Raw genomic sequence first — 23,645 nt, 5'->3', positions numbered from 1 at the left:
CTCGAATATATAATACTTAGGTCCGTAAGATTACTAGGTAAGAAAATGTAAAGTTACTAAATGACTTTATTTAGAAGTATAAGTAGATATTAGGCAACAACGATTAGCTTGAAAAGTGACCGAAAAACTAAACACTGCTGTATAGCAGTATCTGATATCGCGCCCTGACTTAAGTAAGAACGTATTACAGATAAATATGCAAAGCATTTGTCGCACGAAGAATCGCGTCTATGGCTGAGTATTTCCACTACGTCAATTAGCGTCCATGGAAAAAGATACGACGAAAGTTCCCTGGAAAAGAGAGGCGCACTTTTATTTCCATTCCCATTAAGCTTTAACAAATCAAACTCCCTAGGGGAACACAGGCGCATTGAAGGACCGACCATCTGGTCCCTACTACAAGTCAAATGGTAGGGTCAGATGTGGGCGATGAAAACGAGTTGGAAACATACGAAGCAAACAGTCTTACTGAATATTCATCAAACTTTAGTGCACGCGAAGCGTTCACTTTTTTATCACGCGGCCAATATATCGTCGCATGTGTACGATCAAACGCTGGAAAGATGTTTCCCTATTAACAGATGTGTATGAATAAGCTGTTGTCCCTACTCGGTATATATGTATACAACTGCTATAACACTTCAGTAATATTGAATCAGTTGCATTAAACAGCACGTAACAACAAGCCTGGTTCGAACACTGACAGGTTGTGCTCGCTTGTCTATTAGGAATTGAACCCCACCCTAAGTGGTAGTAAAAGTCCAAGTAACGAAAGCGTGGAGGAGGCGGGTGCAGTTGTCCAATGGTAAATTGATGTGGGCAAAACGGGAAGCACTGCGGTATTCGCTGATGCTGACACAGCTCTAAGGTAAAAGGAACCCAAATGCTCTTAGATAGCGAAAGACAATATCGAAGATAAATAGTCTCTTGACGCTCATTGCCACGCGCACATAGAGACTCGGAAGCACATCTGCACTAGAAAAGCAAGTGTCTTATGTCACACGGATCGATGTCTCTGAGCCCGCTATCCGATGGGAAAAGAGCTACATCTAACACCTGTTGTATGCCCCTGTGCCTGCCAACTACACCGGACTACATTTAGCGAACGGACCAAGACTTGTCCTAAAATGATGAGGCACGCACAGTATATTGTACAATGCTGCACAAACGTCAGGACAAGTTTGGTCACTAATTTTCTCATTGTTCCTTCTAAGTATCAGGTGTAATTCACGTTTGACTAGTATATTTATTCATCTAAGCCAATTATTTTATCTCTCCAGGTAGTATTTCAATAATAAAATGAATAAGTTTTATTTTAGTTACTTGATTGTTTATTAAGCTGTTACGTGCTAGAACCTAGGATTTCGATGTGCTAGCAGAATGTGGAAATGGTGTCGCAATATGCAAAACTGTTACCATATCACTGACGTTTGCTACAACAGGATAACAGTAAAATAATCACTTAGTTTTTCCCCAGTCCTGAATTCCCGACGACCTGATTCGGATCCTCGGCAATACGGCGTACTCTTATCTTTCTCAAAAGTTACGTTAGCATAAACTTTGTGGGAGGCGACGTCTGTCCTATGCTATGCCTGAAGAAAGCTAGCACATCAAGCACCAGCGATACCGGCACAGCTTCTGTACCGAGCGCAGCATGTCGGCCTGGCCGGCTTGCAGGCAGTAAGGCACATTTTGCATATCTGCGAGCCGTAAGATTGAAGCTTTACTTTTACGTTCTGGCCTGACTTCGCCCCTGCACGCTCTTTCCGGACAAGTGTAACACACCCCACTTGCTCACTCACTCCTTCAAACCTAAAAAGCATCCACAGTTCCACCACTGCGCCCATTTTAGATGTGTATATATATGAAATGGCGCAGTTATCATAGCTGTAGACATCATGGCGACTATGGAGTCAATTCTTACCTTCATTATCTCGCGCATATGCCTTTATTTCTGCCTGTTAGAAATACGATTCTAAAACTTATTTTCAAGTTTCATTGCGCTTTAAGACACTATTCGCACATTAGCATTGTCAGACAGAGAAGAATCTTGTAGAGTCCGTTCTCATATTTAGCTTACACTGTCACCGCAAAGAAGACCTGTCATCAGGAGCAGATATCGAGGGATTTTTAACGAAGGGGGAATTTTCCGCCGAATCCCCCAAGGGGCTCGCCTGACGTATAGAAGAGCAAGCCTAACATACAGCGAATATAGTACAGGATGTACACCGAATAAATGTGACAGGTTAAGATGTTCCTTAGTAGTAAAAATTTTGCTCGATTCCATTTGGCAAGCAGTGTCCCTATACTCGTGCTGTTTCGAGAGCTGTGAGCATGGTGGAAGCAGGTGACGATGTGAATCGGAAAGAGTGGAACCTTTCACTTTGCAATAACCGGGGAAATATTTAATGAATGTTAATGTACGCTACCGCCGCTCAGATATCGGCATCTGAGAACTCCAGAAATGGGTCTAGCTTATGTTGTTCCTGCATTCATATATATGAACATTTCGCTAAAAAAAGCTCATCTACCATTGATATGTATACAAACATTCGTCGAAAGCTATATTTCATTGAGCAATATAGAAAACAACAGTAATAATATATAACTTATTGTCTTTTTCTTCAATGACTGCTGCTACAGTCTATAATTAAAGCTACTGTATAATACGTGAACAGTATGTTGAAATAGCTGATTTGGATATGTCATAGGTTCTGACTCACTCACTCACTCACTCCGTAATTGCAATTTGTATTTGGTGTAATTAAAAAAGGATTTAAAAAAACTCAGCTGTTCTCCACGACATAATAATGTGATTTAGGAACTGCATGAGTAAAGCTGAGATTGGATAGATACGCTCATAAAAAATATATATAATATATCTCGAAATTGCTAATTCCACTAAAACAAAGGGCTAGAAATCAGCGGGCAGTGCGAAGATAATTTCAATCGGAACAAGATGTAACAGGCAGTCATGTATTGTTGTCGTCAGCTACTACTGTTGCAGGAGTTCCGAGGTGTGTAGCCTTGTCCACTTCCTAAAAGGACTCGATTTACCATAAACTGAACCCTTTTTATCTGGCACCCTCCTCTGAGCAGTTATGTCCTGCAGCAGCAGCAGCAGCAGCAGCAGCAGCCTGTTCAAAAATAACTATAACGATAATAATAATATACTCTAAATGTCTGTAGTATCGTAATTTGTCTGCCTATTTAAGGGTCATTCGTCCTGGTATGCGCTGAACACACAATACGCAGTGTCTTCGATAGGATCATAAATCACGGAGAACGAATCCTATATGAGGAACAGCGTTTTCTGCATAGAACTTGCCTTATTAATAAGTCCTTATAGGTATTTAATGAATACATTTGTACCTTCTATTTTCGCAGTCCTGCATTCGTTGTTTCTTCCGAACTACAAAATATACTAGTTATCTATTCACTTGACGTTTGAAAAGGGTCTCTTACCAAAAACAATTGGAACATCATCATTGGACCTGTGAGCAGTCTGTTGCCATTAAACCATATGGAGAAAGCATAGGCAAGACACGGTAGACACGTCCTAATGTGGCCTGTGTATTTCGCTTATTCAGTTGCTGTTTTCGCCATATATATATATATATATATATATATGGATAAAAACATCGCATTATACGGCCACTGGCCAAGCACGTGTGTTGTCGATCAAGTTAAATAAGATATATAATAACAGCTATATATAACAGCTGAACGATATGCTGATCGTCGTTTGCCTACACCCATAGAAAAGGAATGACGCAGGCGTTTGCTTGCCATATATTCTTGATAATCTTTGAGTCTCGTACAGGCTCACTGAAGTATTTTGTTTTGTAAGAAGCAGACTCCGGTGCGATCGACCTAAACTTACCTGTTTTTTGCCTACCTTTTATTCACCATAGCGTGAGCTATCCGTTAGATTTACCTACCTGTTGCTTTTGTGAAGCCACAGGGTTTTAGCTGACCCCTAGACTACGAATCATTCGCCTTAAAAGCCAATCGTCGATTTTTCCTTAGCGATATTCGGGGCAAAGGGGCCGATAGAGGGCACTCTCAAAACATAGCTACTAAATGATGGACATTCCTTTTGGTGCGAGCAGGTACGGAACCTTACACTCATTTAACTTACTTCTATAATTCAAACTGTATTTTGACGGATGCAGGTTAGCGTATTCTATTCATGGAATACAAAACTGTAACCGCGCGTATTATCCGTACAGTAAAACGTCGTGGACACTTTATACGGTGAGAACTGCGACGCCATCGGTGACATGTGCTTTGCGAAATATCATTTTAAGTAGCTCACTTTGGCCTGTCAACTTTAGTTGACAAAGCTACTTTTCAAAAATATACTTGAATTTCATATCAATTTATGCTAGCCGACTTGGGGACCTAGATCTATGGAGCAGCTAAGGATAAGCCCGTTGAAATCCTCACTTGGGACGAGCTACCGGCGAGTCGCTACGCGGTGCGCCGTTTCAAAATAAAGCGAGACTTGTCGTTGATTGTTTTAGTTAGAAACGGAGAAAAAACGGAGTTAAACTTAAAGCAGAACATCGAAATGCCCTAAAAACAGCAGCGACAATATTAACTGGGTTTCCTTTGGGGTTTCTCTTGTAGTCCTGCTGTATCGAACTGTATGGTTCAGCTTAGAGGCGATATTATACATAGCATTGCATATTAGGATCGATAGTGGCATTTATATTACACTTGTGTATCTCATGAGAAAAGATATATCGCTGGTTAATAATTTCGTGGTATCATGTTGAGTTTTTTAGCAGGCATTTTGTCCTTGGTTAAGGCAAATGAATCTCTAGTTGTGCCCTGTCGGCTAAGGACAGCCATTCCATCTAGTCTGAAGTATACAGCTTGAAACTTTCATCAAATCTATAATTTATGCAGAAATCTAGTTTTTTAAAATTAATTTTTTTAAAATGTGCTTTTGGCTTTAACACTGATGTTCTCTTATGCAACCGCAATCGATATATGAAGCGTGATTTACCTAAAACAGGCTCTCCAGCTATCGCGCACTCTTTTCGATGTCGGAAGGGTTCGAGTCTTCCTTGCGTTGACACAAGATGTCAGAATTAGAGACTAGAAGCTTTTAGCAGAAACCTGACATCTTCCTCTCAACTGATCGCACGTGTGTCATTGTCCCGATGGATACCTGTTTGATGTAAGATAAAAGCCGAAAGGTCTTCAAATTTTGCCAGACTCCGCTTTTACATTCGGATAGAATACAAGAAGGTACCGAGATAACAATTCTTTACAGATCAGTGCACTGATATATAAGTAACAATTACTTGACAAGCATTCACGATCGAGTAGGCATAGATGGTTATGATTATATTCATCAAACCGCTCTCGAGTGGACACCGAAAGATGAGTACTATTAAAAACACGACTTCACTACCTAATTAACTTGTGAAAAAACGGAAGTTTAGCTTGTCAAATGCAGTTTCGCGTGCTACAAGCTTAAAGGTTATTATTGTTATTATTTTGAGATCTAAATTGGGCCTCGTTTCTTTCTGACCGTTTCGATAACAGAAGAAGACGAACCTGTAATGGAAGGCGGAAGTCGGTTTAATATATGGTTTCCTATCAAAATCGAGTAGGCATAGATGGTTATGATTATGTTCATCAAGCCCTTTTTTCCGCTGTTGTGTCTCTCTAGTTAGTAGGCGAACATGTTATTACTACTGACACCATCGCGAGGGGAAATTATTATAATTATTCTAAATATAAACATAATATAGTATCTCAGATTATCCTAAAGGACACAAGTACATTCTAGTTAATCATTCACTATGAAGACAAAACAAAGGGCTGTGTTGGTTCGTCACTACATGGAATCTAAGATAATGATGGGAGAAGTGGAATATGTATGCATTGTTGTTTTTTTTTTGTATTTATTGTCCTAATATATGAAGCTTCATATGACTAACTGATCTTAGTGACTTGATCGAGCTTTTTATGAATATATACATTATTTCTTCATATCAATAGCTAAGTAGACAGTTGGTCACATCATCGAAGTTTGAATATGCTTGTTTGACGTTTACAAACATATAAACTAGTAATATTCTGTTACTGGCTGGTTTTACAAGGTAGTTGCTGGACTTTCAATCGTATTAAACTGAATTTTGTAGATGTTTGTGAAGCTTTTTTTTTTTTTTCGCTTTCCTTTGTTTCTCTAAAAAACTGAGGTACTTTCGAATTGTCTGTGTTTTGTATACTCGTTCTGAAAATAATTATCAGGGTCGTTTCTTAGAATTTTAGTTAGTTATAGTGTTAACTTCGAATCAAACTAAAACATATGAGAGCAGTAATTGTAGAAGGTAGATAGAGACAATAGAAGGTAGATATTTTTTTAAATGTCACTCCACAATATGTTGCTTAATTAGTATACGTGTGCATGATCGGCCCTTAACACTTTTCCATATATTCTGTGTATGTATGTCCTATTGGAAATTAGTTCGGTGTATCATTTCCACGTACTTATAACTCTTCACTTTTTCTTTATAAAAACTACTATGACACTTATTTCAAGTTGGACAGGTAGATGATGCAATAGAATATTGTCGCCATATAATTCTCAAAATTAAGGTATCTCACGTGTGAAAAAAGAGAGAAAAACAACTAAATCGTGCCTAAATCATAGTGATAATGATAAACTGCTTGAACCCAAACATACCTAAGGCACAGCGGCCGATCGCTCGGTGAGCCTAAGCTTTTTTTCGACTAGTCGCACCGGAATAGTTTTTATTAGGCCTAAAAGCAAATCGATCTCCACTAAGACTAGGGCGGACTGAGTGTCATTTTTACTTCTAACTCCTCTCTGACAACCTACCATTTGGCAACGAAATGCCCCACGCTTGTGTGCCTGGATTACACTAACTTATTATACTGTTGCAAATCTGTTAGGATAACAGGAAGAACCATTCCTCATTTTCACCATCTTTACTTTCTCAGAAAGAATACGCCAACCTGTAAGAGGAACGGAATTGACTGCGGCAATTGTAAGAACGTTTTCGTCGGAAATAATTAAGATTGGGCTCTATATTGCGGAAACGATACTATGTAACGTCGTGGGCCTGAAACTCCATCGTCATATAGGGCAGCCAGTTAATAGAAGTTTATCGTACAATTATCTCAAATTGCAGTTGTAACCAAATACTGTTTTGTCGGCTACGTAATAAATCGATGTAAGGGTCGCGCTTTAAGTAAAACAATATCAACAATTAATTGATCATGCGCTGCTTGATACGAGCTATGCAACCGACCTACTATCAAGCCTGACTTAGATTTCTAGCTATGGCCTATTTTGTCGGACAGCATGGACCTGTTAACTGACTAGGGGCCTACCAAGGACCGACGTCCTATCGAGATAGGGAACATTCTTAGTTGGGCGCCTCGGCTTCTCCTTTCTTTTCTTAGTATATGAAATAAATGCTCTGAAAAGTTTGCTAGCCCTCATTTGTTCAATTCATTTGAAGGTTTAAGATGATTGGCGGAAACATAGAAAGCATTTTCGTCCGTCCTGGATTTCACCAAAAAGGATTAGTTTCATTGGATTATCTTCCGCCCATGAACCAGGTCAGTTGGTCTCCTTCGTCGAAGTAGTTTAGCATCTGTCTGAGTCGATACGACAGCGTTTTTCGCTCAGTCGCTCAGTGCGACAGTCCGCACCGATTCCGAACCAATTTTTCGTACTCAATCGAACCGGATCGTGAGTGACAAGGCTAATTCGCGATTTATAGCCTACCGGAAAGCATTACATATCAACACCAACATGGAATTATATTGCACGTACGAATAGCATGATCTGGAATCCTCTTAGAGAATTTACACCTTTGAAGCCATCATCTATCTCAATTGTTTATTCTGCAATACCACGTCGCCACAGACATTGGGCTCTTTGCGCGGGTTCGTATTGGAAGGTTTTAGCACCGTGGAAGGCAAACACTACACATTGCTTCTACTTTTTTCTCTGCTAAATTTTTCCAGTCGAGACAGTTTAGTAGAGAATGAAGCAAAAACTCACCGGATCTCAGCCGAATGCAGGTGTGGGGAAGATGGAGCTACTCTGGGTTGACCCTGCAATATTTACTGTGATCAATGTAACTACTTAAGATTCTGTCACTTTGCTATTGGCCCTGGCGTATTTGGGTTTCCCCAAACGAGCAGCACAAGTAAAGGCGCGAGCTGAAGTTCACCGATGGCCTTGCCTGCCTAGGCTAAATCAAATGTTCCGTGAGGGGTGCTCTGACTCCTTCAGATTCTGCCTAGTGTTGATGCTGTTAAAACGGGTAATCGCTTGGACAACTGTTCCCCAGCTCCCCCAATAGCTCCCCAGCAGAGCTAGGCATATATCAGCGATAGCTGATTTTGTTTGGGCCTTCCGACATCGCTCATACGAACACGCCGCTGTGGGAAGCCTGTCAGTTAGGTGCGATTTCCGTACTTTTGTCAAATGATGAGACAGCAAAATAACAGCTCGAGGTGTCATCTGTAGTAGATCATGCTACCAAAGGCTTTAGTAACCTGTGTGTAGCCTACGACGTGTTTCCGATCCTTCCTAGGCGGCAGAAGGGATCTTCTTCTTTTCATCACGCCTCAACGCTTTTTCAGGCCGCTTTTTCCTGAAAGAGTATGCTAATCCTCATCTTTTTTTCGTTGCATTCAACAAGAAAGTTTCCTATCAACTATAAAAGTTAATTTGAAACTTTTATAGTTGATAGGAAACTGCTCTATGAAAGAGGCGAACTTTCTTTCGATTTTCATAATAATATAAGAATATTACTTATTATCTTTACATGCCTAAATAAGAAGAGCCGTACTATTAAAAGTATACTTTTGTATAATAGATTTTTAAACATTTGCCAACTTAGCCTATCGGCCTTAATGTGTCAATATGTGTCAACATATAAACAAACATTCAATAGTAGACAATCCAGTCTAATAACAACACGAGAAGTGTTGTAAAGTCTTTGAGGCGTAACATGCAGGGTCGCGTCTCGATTTGCTGTTAGTTCCTCTATTCATGCATAGTAATCTCATTCCCTTGAGAGCAGCTGACTTCGGTCGCCCTTCGTGAACGCTATCTGTGCAACCATTTATATTAAGGTCATCGACGGATTGATGACAAGTACCCCATTTCGGCTTCCCCGCCCAGCCGCGTTACTAACGTTGTCACGCTCAGACACTTGACATTTTACTTGCATACATAAACATGACAACGCAGTAAAACGTATACGAGCAAAATTATCTTTTACATGATAGTGGACGGACTAGTTATTTTCGTTATATAGATCAGACAATTTTTAGAAAGTGGGCGAAAATTGTCTAAACGTTCTAACTAAATATGGCCAATCATCTAGTTTTGACATTGTTGTAAGTATATTTTCTATTATTCATACTAATAATGATAGGTTATCTGAAACGTTCTTGCTGTTCTGCTCGTAGCTTCTCGCTCCTAATACATTACCCCCTGCCGTCCGAGTAGTTTCGTGTATCCTTCGACAGCCATTCATTATACAAGACTCCTGTTATTTTTTTTGTTGGCATAGCAAAAATGTGAATCATTTTTTAAAATGCGACTATTCTAGAAAATCTATAGGTTTACATATAATAACTTCGATTACGTAAGATAACAAATCAGAACTAGTTCAGAGATGAATTAAAAAACCGACAGGAACTCGGGATTTAGAATAAACAGTATAGGAAACTCATTGAAAAATTGCAGAGTCTGAAAAATGCAACTAAGAGAAGGAAAAAATATTAGAAATCGAAAGGTAAAAATAAGAGGTTAAACTAGATTAGTTATTTTCGGTCACATTTGGTTTCTTTTTTTAATAAATTCCGCTGGGTTTTTTTGTTGTTCTTGCTCAATTTAGATTTGCCGTATGATATTGCAACGTTTTTTTTTGTAGTTATAAATAAACATTTTCTTTGATGAAATAATAAGCGCCTAACTTGAGCAAAAGTGGTAAAAAATCGAACTTCCAAATTGAAATACGCGATCCGAATGAAACGATGACGGAGTGCTTGAAAAGTAACGGGGAAGTTTATTAACAAAATTTACAACAACAACGAATTTAAAACGAGTACATACTCTAAATAAGAAACATAGAATATAAAGTTAAATAGTTAGCTGTAACACGTATCCAACGCTAAACTAGCATTTAAAAGCATAGATTCCCTTGCCAATTTCATTTGCTCGGGTGTTATGAACGTTGGTAGCATCCAGCCAACCAATAGAGCAAGTCTGAGTAACTTCGTGAGGCCAGCCATTCTTTCGTAAACCTTACCATGACCGATTTTAGGGCATAGATACATATTCTAATGGCGCGTTCTAATAAGATATATAAGAAAATCACCGAGAGGATGTCATACTATAAGCAAATTTGAAAAGTAGTCCATTAACTTGAACGAGCAAGAGCTGGAAGGCACGAACCATTCGAATTGCCATACGTAAACCAACATTGATTTACTGTGTTATATGTACATGCTACACAGTGGTCGTTATTTGGACTGCCTATATTTTCCATGCTCACCCGGGGAAGCTCGATTTATCTTCTCCAAAATCTAATCAATTCAATAATTTCAATCACTATCTATTGAATTAGATCCTAACGTTTTTATGGGTTCAATAAAATTGGGCAGCCTTTGCTGTATCGTGTCACAAACTAGCAGATAAACGACCCCAATCTGAGTTTTCTGAACGACACACTGTTTATCTGTCAATGTTTGTCTGTGTATCAGGAACTCGGCGGGCATACGCCACGCGTCATATACTGCCCACTGGCCAGAGCGATGATGACGTTGACTAGGACGACGGAATCTATCTTATCGACAATCTCTGCCCAGCCGCCTGGTTGCCATCGATCACTACTGATATCTACAGTAGAGCTACTGGCTGATGCCGCTTAAAGCACCAGTCGGCAGTTACTATCAATCACAAGATACTCACCTTGGATTGAGGGGCGTCTAGATACAGCAACAGCCGCAACAGTTCAGGAGCTCCTGCAACACGCAGTTCTTTCTACGTGACTACGTCTGTCGCCTCCGGTAGCACTGTTTTAGCGGCAGATTGTCGCGCCGAAGACGCCCGTCCCCCTATCGCTCACCACCAGCAGACGCTGCCGTCGCCGGAGACGCCCTGTACGCACAAGTCGATAGTAACGACTGCGAGTCGATCGACTATCGACGCACATTGATTTTGACTAATGTCACTTTGGCGAGGAATCTATAGGGGTCTGAGGGATATATACAGACGACCAGTATTACAGTCAACGCTGACGATGTGACTGTGACTATCATCGCCGGACTAACACCTCCGAAGTCGTAGAAAATAGCCACAACCGTACCACTAGTACCATCAACATTATCAGCGCCAGCCGAATGGTTGCATAAGAACAACATTATTACATAACAAAATGTGCTTGATGATCTGGCCTGCCGTAGCCAGGCGGCCAGAACGTCGACGAACTGCCGTAGATAGGAACGTACAACAAGAAGAACGAAATATTAATATGAAACGAAAGCTTCATTGCCGGATCGCTGGAAGTGATTCTATCATATATTGTGGAGGTTCATCGAATAACGACGGGTTCGGTAAAACATGAAGCAAGCAACCAGCCATCGCTTTGACCCATGATCAAATCAAAATATAATTTATCGATGTTTTTGTGGCCTAGCATTGCATAGTATCTAGTAGCAAAAACTATAGACGTACATCACTGTATCTTCACCAGTATATCTGACACATGTATAGCAATTTATCACACACAGTGTTCGGACGGAGCTCGTTGGAGAACTCGCTAGAAATTCCAACAGAAGAGGAATGCAAAGCCAATCTCTAAATGCAAGCAAGAACAAATTTAACAATTCTCTGTATTCCTCCGGGCTGCTCCGGGTATGCTGACACATCGACCAAACGAGCGTGAAGCATTTGTTTCGTGTCAATCTTATTTCTACTTTGCAGGTATCTGTCCTTGTCCCATCAGAAAGAAGCGGCCGTTGCCGTTGTCGTCTTGAGGGCGTTAGCGAGGACACAACTGTAATTGACCGACCGTTTCGATACGGCAGATCGTTGCCAGGGGCAGAGACGCCGAGAGTTAACTGTTTATGATAACGGCGTTAATCGAAGCATAAACTAGGACGCTACGATAAAAGATTACGTATCAGGTCGAGGGGAAGGGGAGCAAATTACATAGAAATTCTAGGACGCTTTCGAACTTGCAAGGACGCTAGACGCCAATGTTTTTCATAACTTGACAGGGGGTTCCAGGAGCTCGGGAGTGAGACAGAAGGAACCTTGGGAAAAAACACAACGATCCGCTTGAACACATACGACATGCTACTGTTACAATATTTGGTTCAATTTTTCTACCTGTAAATATCGGATCATTAAACGACGTCACTTAATTGAATGGGTGAACAGTAAATTTACTGGGCCTATTTTGTGCCAATCTTCATGTCCTAAAACCTGGATAATCATAGTGGAAACATGTGACGTAAGGTAAATTTCCTTTTTTAAAGGCCCACAAGATTACGTCACACGCATTTCTGCCATTATAAGCATCTGGCCATATTTGATTGATGCCGTCCGTAACTCTTTTTAAGTAAATATTTCGAATAGTGCTAGAATTTCCTTACCCAATTTATACCCCAGTAATTGATGTTCCTCGGCTAAATTCAATCATTACACGAATACCAATACACATGTATATATATACATGTGTATATATAGGTATATATATATATATATATAGGATGGTCGAGTTTTGGAAAAGTCACTAGACAGTTTAGTAGTATTCATTTTAATCTTTTGCATTCCTCTCAGTAGACTATATACTGTTGCTACCTGAACAAATGTCAAATGAAAACTTGTAAGTTGCTAGGGAAACTTTACCCGTATAACGTGAATAAAAACACGACCTCCATTTTAACGTTTATTTTTTCTATTTATAGGTTTTTTTTTTTGTTTTGTAAGATATTTTCAGTCTGTGTGTTTCACTTTTATCACGCTAAACGCGTATCAAACTGGATATCTTTCTATACAGCACATCAATACAAAACTGGTGCTTTTGAGTGACGCGATCCGCTGATATGACCGTTCGCCAACTCTCTTACGAGCATTTACTGAGCTGTTCATCACTACTAGTTAGAATAGGTTTATAACTTATAGTAAGATTTACCAACGAGTAGCGAAGTCCGTTTCGGGGCCTATTACGCCTGACCGATAGCCCGAGATATCCTTGCATGTCAGTGACCGTTGCAATTCGTTTGTCCACTGTACATACATATGTATACTGTTCGATGAACATACGCACGAAGATACCATAGCTCGAAATGGACCTTTTTTCCGAAGACTCTCGTTAAGCAGCAGATCGCAGTTTCTCATACTTATCGCATCTATTAACTATTCATAGCATTGCACGCCCAACGTACAGGCGAAATACTTCTGTTGCCGTTTGTCAAGTCGCTCTTCCTCTCTAGAGAATCTCCAGATATATTTCTAAGTATGTAAGGATTCCTCCTGACTCAGTTGAGGTTGTGCGGCTCGGAAGGGATGCGAAAGGTGCTCTACTGCTAATTCTCCGTGGGGTCGTATCGTTACGATAACATCAAATGTCCGTATTTGTTTGTCGTAAGCCTGTACCAACTGGACACGTAAAATTGGCTGATCTCTCTCTTTATGACTACTGCTCATCGTACGGTGTATTGTGGATACTGATTAAGTGGCGTAGCTATGGCACAAACTAATGCTTTCTATTATTTCAGCCAAAAATCGAGGTAAAAATTTGAAATTACAAGTAGGAACGAAAAAAAAACGACGACTGGATTTTGGTTACGGTCGCCTTTATGCGGTCAATTAACGAATCTACTGACAGTAAAAGCTCACACATAAAAACATGATCTGAAAATCTCATCAAGTAACAGCCAATACTGTTTCAGCCTTCGGCTGAGCTGAACACTGAAATTGCAACACTAACAAAAGGCAACAAATGCGAAGCAAACAGAGCTGTACTTTTTTTTTTATATGGTATCGCACAATGTGCGGTTTTTTTTTTTAATGTCTACGTATGTTATAGGTAAGTGCCTTTGCAAATATTCGATATTAACAATAATACCTTATTTAATTGCCAAGGTAGGCTGAGAAAAGTCGTGATAAGACCGAGTTAGACTTGCCCGTCGGCCGCGTTCCCTTTGGCGGTAAGAGCGTATCGCAGACCGGATTGTTTTTGAATGACTGGCATACCGTGTCGGGAAGATTAGAGGCGGCCATCTTCAACAAAAGTTGACCAAACTCGACAGCTTCGCGACCGCACTTCTTCGCCACAGCGGCGGTCGTGCAGGATGAGTAACGTACATAGGTGCAGCATGCGGTCGGCAGACGTTCATTGAATTTCGCGGCAGAGATTTTCTCTAGTCCAACTTGGACGTCATTAAGACAACGTTTCTGATCCGGCTGAGTCTGGCCAAGGCAGGGGGCATGCTTCAGGTAGTCTGTCGACGCAAGATGGCAATAAAGTAAAACGATATTATGAACGATCATATCATCAGTTGTTAGGCGCAGGGTACAGATTCTCTAAAAAAAAAATCAATCAATCAATCAAAATGCTAGCTAGCTATTTACGTAAAATATAACATTTGTCCAATGGATGGTCTGTTGTTTAAGTAGCAATTCGTGCATAATCTAGGAAGTCAGGTGTCAAAAGATCTAGTAATGATACACTGTTTACCTTCACCACGTTCAGTGGTATTATACAGGTTCGTTCAACAAGATGAAAAAAACTGAAATGATATAATGCATTACCGATCAGTTGGAACCTAATAAAACCTTTGATATATCAACATACTAGGGTGTTTTCTGTACCGGTCCTTATCTACAATGACGGGGGAAATCCATAGAAATATACCTGTCAAAACGCTTAGTATTAGATATTTGCTAACCGCAAGTGCAAAGCCTCCTTCTACACTATATCAAGCCGCGATGAAACGAAATTCTATTTAGCGATAGGCTGATGCCTGTCGTTTCCTATACTAATCTATCGTCGCGGTCTATCTTACAAGAGCAAAATTCATGATCAACGGCACCAGAACTATTATGTCACCGCTATCATGATGTGATCATGAAACGAATACGTAATATAGGAGCCAGAAGGCAACCGGTGGAGAATTCCAACTGCTGTTACTGTTGCCGTCGCCGACTAGATCCAACGATGGGTTCCTATGTCTCTCCGTCGTTGGGGGCCACTGGCACACGCACGTCCGCTCACGCTTCATTCACTGATGCGTGATGCCCCACGACGTCGCTTCAGAGAAGAAGGACTTCATCGATAAACTGAGGGGCGGAAAGAAAGCAAAATTCAATGCAAACAGCAGAGAGTGCTGACGCAGACATATCACGGGCTTGTAGAGGAGAAAGTAAACCCATTGCTACCGGTGAGTAACGGTATTAACACAGCCATCGCTACGAGAAAAAGAATCCGTTGCGGCAAGCAACAACGTTTTACAACATGCACATGTGTGGGATGGAGGGAGGGAGGAAGGGCGGGGGGGGGACCAAACCGTTCTCAGTTTCTTTCTCACCACACATTCTCAGTTAGGGGCAAATCAGGACCCGGTGTGATCAGCTAAACAGCTGACGAAACGCTACGGCGAGGCTCTCGCACTACCGACTGGCCCCATCAATAAGACAAGCTACGTTATAGGCACTGCTGGCTCTACAGACGCTACTAGGGTCATCAAGCGTATAGCAACAACGGCAAAATGTGTTACAAGAATCGGGAGGAATCAACCCCTGTCGGTGGGTTCCAACTGCGCTTGAGACAAATGCAGACGCGTCCAATGTTGCGGAAAAACCCTAACGGCAGATCAATGTATCAACAAGTTGAATATGGCGGGCTTACCGAGTTACTCTGCTGTAGCAATTATACCTCTATTGTTTTCTTGTCACTACTATGGATATTGCGTTTCTGCATATACACACATGAATGTGTCGATAATAGATAAACATCCAGTACAGGGGCAGCTGAATGTGCCCGTGTTTCATATTGGGGATGTTCCGATGCTGTCAATATTCTACAACATCGGCATGCCTTGCAACTCTAGAGCAGAGCAAAACTTTTCAAATGGCTCGAGGGAAACCGAAAAAAGAAATCAAATAAAATGTATTGAAAGTTCACTTGGATCGAAAGGAGTTACGTCACATGAATCTATATGGGTTAATTTTATTTAATCGTATGAGCTGTCTCGACATTTAGCACCTATCAACTGGATACCTTATGAGAGCCTACGGCGACATGACAACGCCAATGGCGCCCTAATCTCTTCTATTGTCTAAGTATTATTGCATTATATATTGAGCAAATGATTTACCTCAGCCCACGACGTACTATAGATCAATAAGATTTCTTCCACCAACCTGAACGGATTTTGCTTCCTCGAGAGCAGAATTCCCGGAATAATTCGTTTGAGCCTTCGGAGGCGAAGGCCAACAGTTCCCGTTGGAGAGGCGTTGTACATCTAAAACAACCAGAAAATATGTTCTTACCTATCGTTATAACCTACAGCTTGCGAAATAGCAGCAAGCCCTCAGGCCTTTCGGGTAGAAATAGGGATATTTCCTATAGCGTTAGTGCATGAGTATCCTTTTAAGAATTACGCAAATCACATAGACCCGTAGTAAAACTAGTAAACTACTAATAATGAGAACCGACAAATTCGAGCACTAAATAGCATCTGACATATTCATACATAACCTGCATCCTCGGAAGCTGTAGCGCCTTTCATACTTTTTCTAGTAAAAATTTTCTTAGACTACACTATCGTACGCTTCGCATACGTTCTTTACCTGTAATCTCCGATCTTATCATAGTTTTATTTAACTTTAGTCATTGACTTGTCGAGCTGTTTTTTTTTTTTTGCTCGTATTTTCTGCAAGGAAGCTCAATGACGAACCTGTTCTTCATATCTTCAAGTCTCTGGGAGTGGGCTTTCCAATCAAACAGTGCTGACTATCATCAGACATCTATTTACCGTCGTGTTTTCCAAATGATCTTCTACAATGTACGAATACATAAAGCAGTGTGGATAGTCGACACAAACAATTAGTTCTGATTAATTTACAAACGACAGTTAGAACAGTGTTATAAGCCATATCCGATAGACCAAAGAAATCGATTTTTTTAACCGACTTGCGACGCGATCGGTCGAAAGAATTTGAAAGGGCCCTGAACTTTGCGTTAAAGAACGCGTGCTGCCGCTATTGATAATACGCGTTTTGCCGTCGTCCGATTGGTACCATAGAAGCTGAGAAGCGCCCCATCATTGGACGCCTTATGAGTTGGTGAAACAGTACCCACTAGAGATACGTAAACGCGATACGGCGTATTAGTATATTGACAACCTTACAACGTTATAATATAGACCAGTTGATGCAGGGCTAACTGCGACCAGTATATGGAGACATTGTCGGCATTCTAACCGTCGAAACGACTCGTCTGATTTACTAAATACAAAGTAAAACACTCATATTTTAAGCTATCAGCCAAATGTACCCTACCGATATGACCAGTCCATAGTTACGTTTTCACAGACACGTACGGGAGGAGCAGAGGACATGCACGTCTAATATGATCACGCTGGCGAGAAAGGGCCACCTGACTTGTGGAAAAATATAATACGAGTCTACCTTCCCGATCATCCGAATGCTTTTCTAAAAGTGTTCTTTTTTTTTCGGTTTTTCTTTTAGAATCCTCTTAATCCCAAGATGCTGTGAAGAACATTTTACCTAAGGGACGGCCCAAAGTGCCTTGGAGTTGGCTCTTAAAATTTAGTCGAGGTATTATAAATTGGCCGCGCTCGCTCGACCTACGCATTTTCGAACAGTGCGCGCCCGCTACTGCTAATATTTGGAGTATTTTTCCTCTTCTAGGAGATAACTCTGCCGTCCTTGGGAACTTTTACCGGCCAGATGCTTCAAGTGAAGCCCATCATTTGTCGTGCAGAAGTTCATATTCTTCCTACCACTTACACCTAGTAAAATGCTTTTACTGCATCGTCTTACGGCTATTTCATATAGAATAACTTTATTCTTTTATGAAAAAAATTCGCCGCAACATATTCTACCTAGCAAATACTACGCGAAGTTGGGTAGTTTAGAAAGGTAAATCTTCAATATTTCCACAGTTCTTATTAAATGTATAGTGAAATAAGGTTCACCGAACTTAAGTCCAGGCACACGATGCTATTAGTTAAACTTGAATGCCTGTAACGTTGTCTTGCCCAATTCAACGGCTTCAACTATATCACAAACACTATATACCAAATAATCGCGGTGGGTTATAGATGAATTACTATCTTCGCTGGTGGCTATGTATATACTCGCGCCTTCCACATAATTAACAACTGGGGGCTGATCGTATTGTTACAACTCGACCATCTCACCGTCAAAAACAAGCTACCATGTAATAACTAGCCAAAAGCAGGTGAGGCACCTCAACGGCAGTTATGCTGTACGCTGCATAAGTTGACTTTTCGAAAGCTGATCAGAAGCAGGGAGTTCAATGAACGATCAGCCCCGAGTGTACGGAGAAAGAGAACTTGGACGTCCTCACTGCGACCCGTGAGCTAAGCCACAAGGAAGACCAATCGCTTTGTTACGCCAATTTTAGGCGTCTTGTATTTAATTTCAATGTGACATTCTTTTTTCCATAGCCTCATTTTTGGTTCTCTATCGACCATAGTAGACCACTGTCAGCACCCAACTATGTGATTTGAAAACCATATTATCACAATCTAATCTTTCGATATGTACAATTAACAGATAAAGCTATGAACTGATAGGGGTGTAGAATATAGTATACCTATTTATCAAATGGTCCGACCCGATGGGTTTCTACTGCTGCACTATTGACATCACGTGGCCACAACGGAATCGTACGAATGGGATGTTTTCTGCACATCCATAACGCTATGTATGACAAATGTACCCCGTCTATTTATTTGTTTACGCACCTGGTGGTGAAGTTGTTAAAACAACCCTGAGCTTCGGAAAGGAAACCGCACTGTTTATCCAGCTCATTGTCGGTGGTAGCGACCCCGCTGGGGTTCTGGTTAAACAGAAGAAGCGTCGCAGAGCAGAGATCCAGTTCACGCAGGTGACAATTTTGAGCTGACACCCATTCTGTAACCAATGGCGGAGGTACGACCCAGAAGCAAAGCAAACATTCATTCACACACATTCTTTTGTCCTTCTTCAGCTAGTTCTAACACGACTATTCTGAGGGGGCAAAGCCATCATCCCTAGCAGAATCCCTATGGTTCACAATCACACATTAAGATCCTATACCGTGCTTGCTTGTTCTCTTCACTGATTGACATATATCACCTCTGTCCAAACAAGGCCATTCCTCCCCTTTGTACCAAGTACATATATGTTATATGTATGCAAAAAGTGGTTTTAGTATTATTTATCTTAGTATTATTTGCTTATATCATTTGCTTGAAAAATAGCAAAAAGGATAATAAAAACTTACAAACATTATTATTTTATTAAAACAAAATATTGGCAAACTGACGGGAAGCCAACAGGTGCCATATGCAAGTAATTATCAACCCAGTGAAGTGTTTTATATTAAGCCTTCTGCTTCTATCAGTGAAGGAAGAAAAGTCCAAATGATGACTTGAAGTTAACAAAGTTTAATAGCACGTCAGGGTGTAACGTTAAGACTGCGTAGAATCGTTTTAATATTTAATTAATTCTATAGCCTAGCTAAAAAATTAGGTGACTAGTAAATCCAAACCATATGTACTTAGAAAAAGAGACAATTGTCGCAATACAACACACAAGATCACATGGATACTATAAATTTTCAGAAAATTAAAGGAAAAAGGGTTTTTGGTGGGATTCAATTTTTTGGAACTGTTTTAACTAACTCAGTTTTCCGTGGCGAGCTTTAAATCAATTAGATATTATCTGACAGCATGAAGAGGTCCGGTTCCTTGAGCCTTGCATTCCCTAGCTCCTGTTTTATGTAGAGCCAACATCTATTTTTTTATGAGTTTGATTTCTATGGGTAAATTAATATCGACTCAAAAGTATCTAATGCCCCCAGGGCGTCAGGCTTCATGAGACGACCTTGCGTAACAGTAGCATGTTTTAGATCCTAGCTAATTTCGCTGACACTATAACAAGAAAAACACATCACTGAACAATTATTTCTCTGGCAATGGCCTTGTAATCGCAGGTTAGATCGCACAATTGGCTTCGTAGCCGATATTTTGCCTATTTGTCTTTTTCATCAACGTAATTCGTGTTGGCCCATTAAGACACTTCATGGCTATGTTCACCTTAGCAGAAACCAACAAATTAACAGGACTCTTACCGGCACTAATCCCCAGCAAAACGAGTATCACCGCCGACCGCATCATCTCTAAGCACCGTCTGCGCGTATCTTTGAATACAGTGTACGTATACGAAATACGGTGCGATGGTGACGTTACTTCAACACCTATGGCGCTCTCTACAATGACAGTTTGTACGCGCACAGGGAATCGCACACAGACACAAGTTCACGCAGGGCAACGCTCGAGAAATGCTGGCTGAAGTTGAATGTGAGCCGGGTCTTATACGAGACTCGCGTGGCTCAGGCTTCAATAAAAGCCCTCCTCCTCGGGGTCTTTGAGAGGGCAAAATCTGCTGTTGTTGCCGCTGCTGCTGCCACTACTGCTGGTGACGTCGCCATCGTCAATGTTACCGCGGGCGCTGTTGCCGCAAAAACAGCGGCAGCCGATGCTGACTCACTATAGCTTTTTCGTGCTACCCCTCGTATTTCATCCAGTCCAATCTGATCTGTTGTCGATACCAGCGCTCGACGTCGCCATAAATCGAACAAATACCGCCAAAGCACCAGCCCCCGTCCCCAGTCAAAGTCAGTGATATGCTGCTACTATCGGCAAAAACGCAGCATGACGACCATATGCGACTGTGTATACATCGAGCATCGGCGCTTGCTGTGTCTCTTCGGCGGAAGGAAACGGCACAAGCGACGACCTCGACCTTGCTCACACCCAACCGTTCGTCAGACGCAGCAGCAGTACAGCAGAAAGACTCACTTCGGAGAGTCTCAATCCGAAAAAGGCCGAATTCCCGATGTCTGAGATATCTTTTGCTGAAGTCTACTCTTCCCACATCTTCCAGCCGCTACTCAAAATTGTTTGTGGGCTGAAACACTGGGAGGCAACTTAGATTCTGATAGCGAAAAGCATGCGAAAAGCCTACAAACATATTTTAAGCGTCACAAATCGCGATGCCGTCTTCGACCAAGCGCTACGGTGGTTAGGTTCTACGAATCTTGAGGATAAACACATAGTCACTATTGGCGTGGCTCCGAAGACAGCAGCTACGCCTGTGAACAGAGCAGAAAAAACCTATCGAAATCCTGCAGTAACACTCATGAACCTTATGGCAAACTCAAGTTCGGTCCTTTCGTTAGTAATAGGCACTATAGGAAGCTTCTAATAGTTTTTTTTCGAGAAATCTTTTTCTATATGAGCAAAAATAAAGTAGGCGGTTTCTGCTTAGGTCGATGACATGCTAAACTGAGGATACGCGAGGTATTAAAGCTTCTTTGCAGCCAAATCCGACATTTAGAAAATCATTATTTGCTCCTGTCAGAAGGTGTTACATGTAGGTTGTAAGTATAAATTGTTCCAAACGTTTGACTTATGATATTAGCAAACAGATATCTATGTTGATTAGTAGAATGTTGCGCCCTATTTGCTGTTATATGTCTCAAGTGGCCTTATATATTTATATATATCTTACTTAGCAGACGTATTCATTTTGCTTTTCAGTGCCCGGATTATGGCGTTTAATTAGCTTAGCGCGTGATGCGTATCAGGCCGTTGCAATTGTCATTAGTTCTAGAGGGAACCTGTCAGTTCCTTATGGGAATAGCCATACTGAACGAGTAAACTTATTGGCCATTTTTCACTCGAGCCCCAATGAAACCACTGGGGGGTTCGCCGTCTATTCACTAAAACTTTTCACAGTTTTCCTCTGCAAAAGTTACACCGGTGTACGATGTTGAAGTTATGGTTGCATCTATCGACACTGTCATCGTGCAGAGAAACTAATGGTAATCATATTTCGCACGGATACCAAACATAAGTACAGCATTTTCAAGGCTAGACAAGTAGTTCCAACGAGTTTTGCTATCCGAACGCTGGCCTTAATGCAAATAGTTAAAAGGAAGATATCCCAATCGTGTGTCCTGCGTACTATTTTTGTAAAAGGCATGTCGGTCATAACATTGGTTTCTTGTCCTTTTAGAGATTGCTAAATGAGTACCAGCATGATACCACACGTCAACCAAGTACTATTACGATCACAATAAGCGTCTCGAATTATACGTCCAGCAATGCTATTCTTTAAGATGGCTAGTCCCCAAACAAAGTGTGTGCACGCTCACTTCCTATGACTATGCTCCGAAATTCAGTAAATCTGCAGTATCCCGAAAATAAACCAATATTTTGCCATTTAGCATTGTTTCAGACGACGGGCCCCTTCCAGCACTAAACGAAGTTTATCCACGCCACCTACTTTTTCTTGTCGTTATGTCTAGGGGGCCGACACGTTGTGACTGCGTCGCTACGGGAACTATAGTATTTGGTACGAAGAAAATTTTGTCATTTATAGAAAAAAAAACATGAACATTTTCAACTTTATCTATGTTCTATCGTCAACAGATTCTATCGTCGGAGAGTATTATCAAGTTGAAAGTTCTACCAAACCACCTGTGTTCATTTCGCTCATGATGGGAATCATAGCTTCAATATTTGTAGGAACTGGCCTTAGCGAATTCTGTTCCCAGATAGTTGCTTAAGACTTCTATTTTTGACACAGAAGAGGCAATTTCTGGATCGGTTAGTCAGGCTATATGTACGTACATTGTAGGTGATCGGAAGCTGCACAGCTCTGCCAGGATTCAAGACACAATACAGGCCGCAAAGGACAATCTATTTAGCTTTGAAGGTGGTCTGATGAACTGACATGGCTATTGTAGGCTCATTATCAACTACACTATACTCTCAACAACGAGAAGGCCAACACCAATTCTCATAGGGATCCTGACGTTATGGTAACACGGAAGCTTGCACTTAGTTATCAAAGAGCCCTAAATGTCATTTAGCCGGCTGTACAGTACTGCGCTGATCTAGACACGTTTTTTTTTTTTTTTTTAGATCTTTAATCTAAATATTGCAGAGTATACTAGAAATTCTTAACATTAATCCTTATAGCACTCTCAAAAAAAAACAGGATCAATGTTTAAAAGGTCAATCATAAAAAGAATATCTCTCGGGTACAGCTAAGTAAACACTTGTACTGTAATTATTTTCCTGTATAATGATATTGATGCAAACCAAGAATGAAAAAGGGTCAAATAAGGAATACTAAATCATGAGAAAATAAGGGCATTTTTTGCGCAAGAAAATTATTGAGTACGATGACCTTTGAGTTCATTGGCAATGAGTCAGTTTTAAAAATGGCTAATAGCCAAAACAAGTCTGGTCTTTTGCCGATGCGGCGCGAGTCTGTCCATAACTTCTGTTTACAC

At 40.9% G+C, this 23,645-nt stretch overlaps 1 protein-coding gene and 1 long non-coding RNA gene across 4 annotated transcripts in view; both read right to left on the bottom strand.

Moving 5' to 3' along the window:
- The window catches only part of LOC147753148 (uncharacterized), a 53,307-nt gene extending 40,442 nt beyond the window's left edge, over nt 1-12,865 (bottom strand). For 2 of the 3 annotated variants that reach the window (XR_015312057.1, XR_015312058.1), the window contains exons 1-2: nt 10,985-12,865; nt 5,015-5,179 (exon numbers count right to left, since the gene is read on the bottom strand). This is a non-coding gene — a long non-coding RNA (uncharacterized LOC147753148). Of the gene's footprint in view, nt 1-5,014; nt 5,180-8,056; nt 8,644-10,984 lie in introns of those variants that run through there. The other variant, XR_015312059.1, reaches the window with a different exon arrangement.
- Nucleotides 12,866-12,955: 90 nt separating this feature from the next.
- LOC111262823 (uncharacterized) lies at nt 12,956-20,646 on the bottom strand. Its single transcript, XM_022837392.2, has 4 exons — nt 20,412-20,646; nt 19,042-19,210; nt 16,448-16,548; nt 12,956-14,526 (listed from the first exon to the last, which is right to left on the bottom strand). Exons 1-4 carry the CDS (start codon nt 20,455-20,457, stop codon nt 14,156-14,158), a joined length of 687 nt encoding a protein of 228 aa, XP_022693127.1. The 5' UTR covers nt 20,458-20,646; the 3' UTR covers nt 12,956-14,155.
- Nucleotides 20,647-23,645: the final 2,999 nt, after the last annotated feature.

Source organism: Varroa jacobsoni, unplaced genomic scaffold, assembly GCF_002532875.2.
Source record: "Varroa jacobsoni isolate VJ856 unplaced genomic scaffold, vjacob_1.0 scaffold_705, whole genome shotgun sequence".
In the NCBI taxonomy this organism is placed as follows: Eukaryota; Metazoa; Arthropoda; class Arachnida; order Mesostigmata; family Varroidae; genus Varroa; species Varroa jacobsoni.
This window is presented reverse-complemented; position numbering and strand designations above follow the sequence as displayed.

Excerpts from the sequence above, each read along its gene's own strand:
- LOC111262823 (XM_022837392.2), bottom strand. The coding sequence starts at position 20,457 with ATGATGCGGTCGGCGGTGATACTCGTTTTGCTGGGGATTAGTGCCG. Across the intron at positions 19,211-20,411 it reads TTTGCTGGGGATTAGTGCCG|AATGGGTGTCAGCTCAAAAT; the intron begins GTAAGAGTCCTG and ends CATTGGTTACAG. Across the intron at positions 14,527-16,447 it reads AGGAAGCAAAATCCGTTCAG|ACTACCTGAAGCATGCCCCC; the intron begins GTTGGTGGAAGA and ends TTGCGTCGACAG.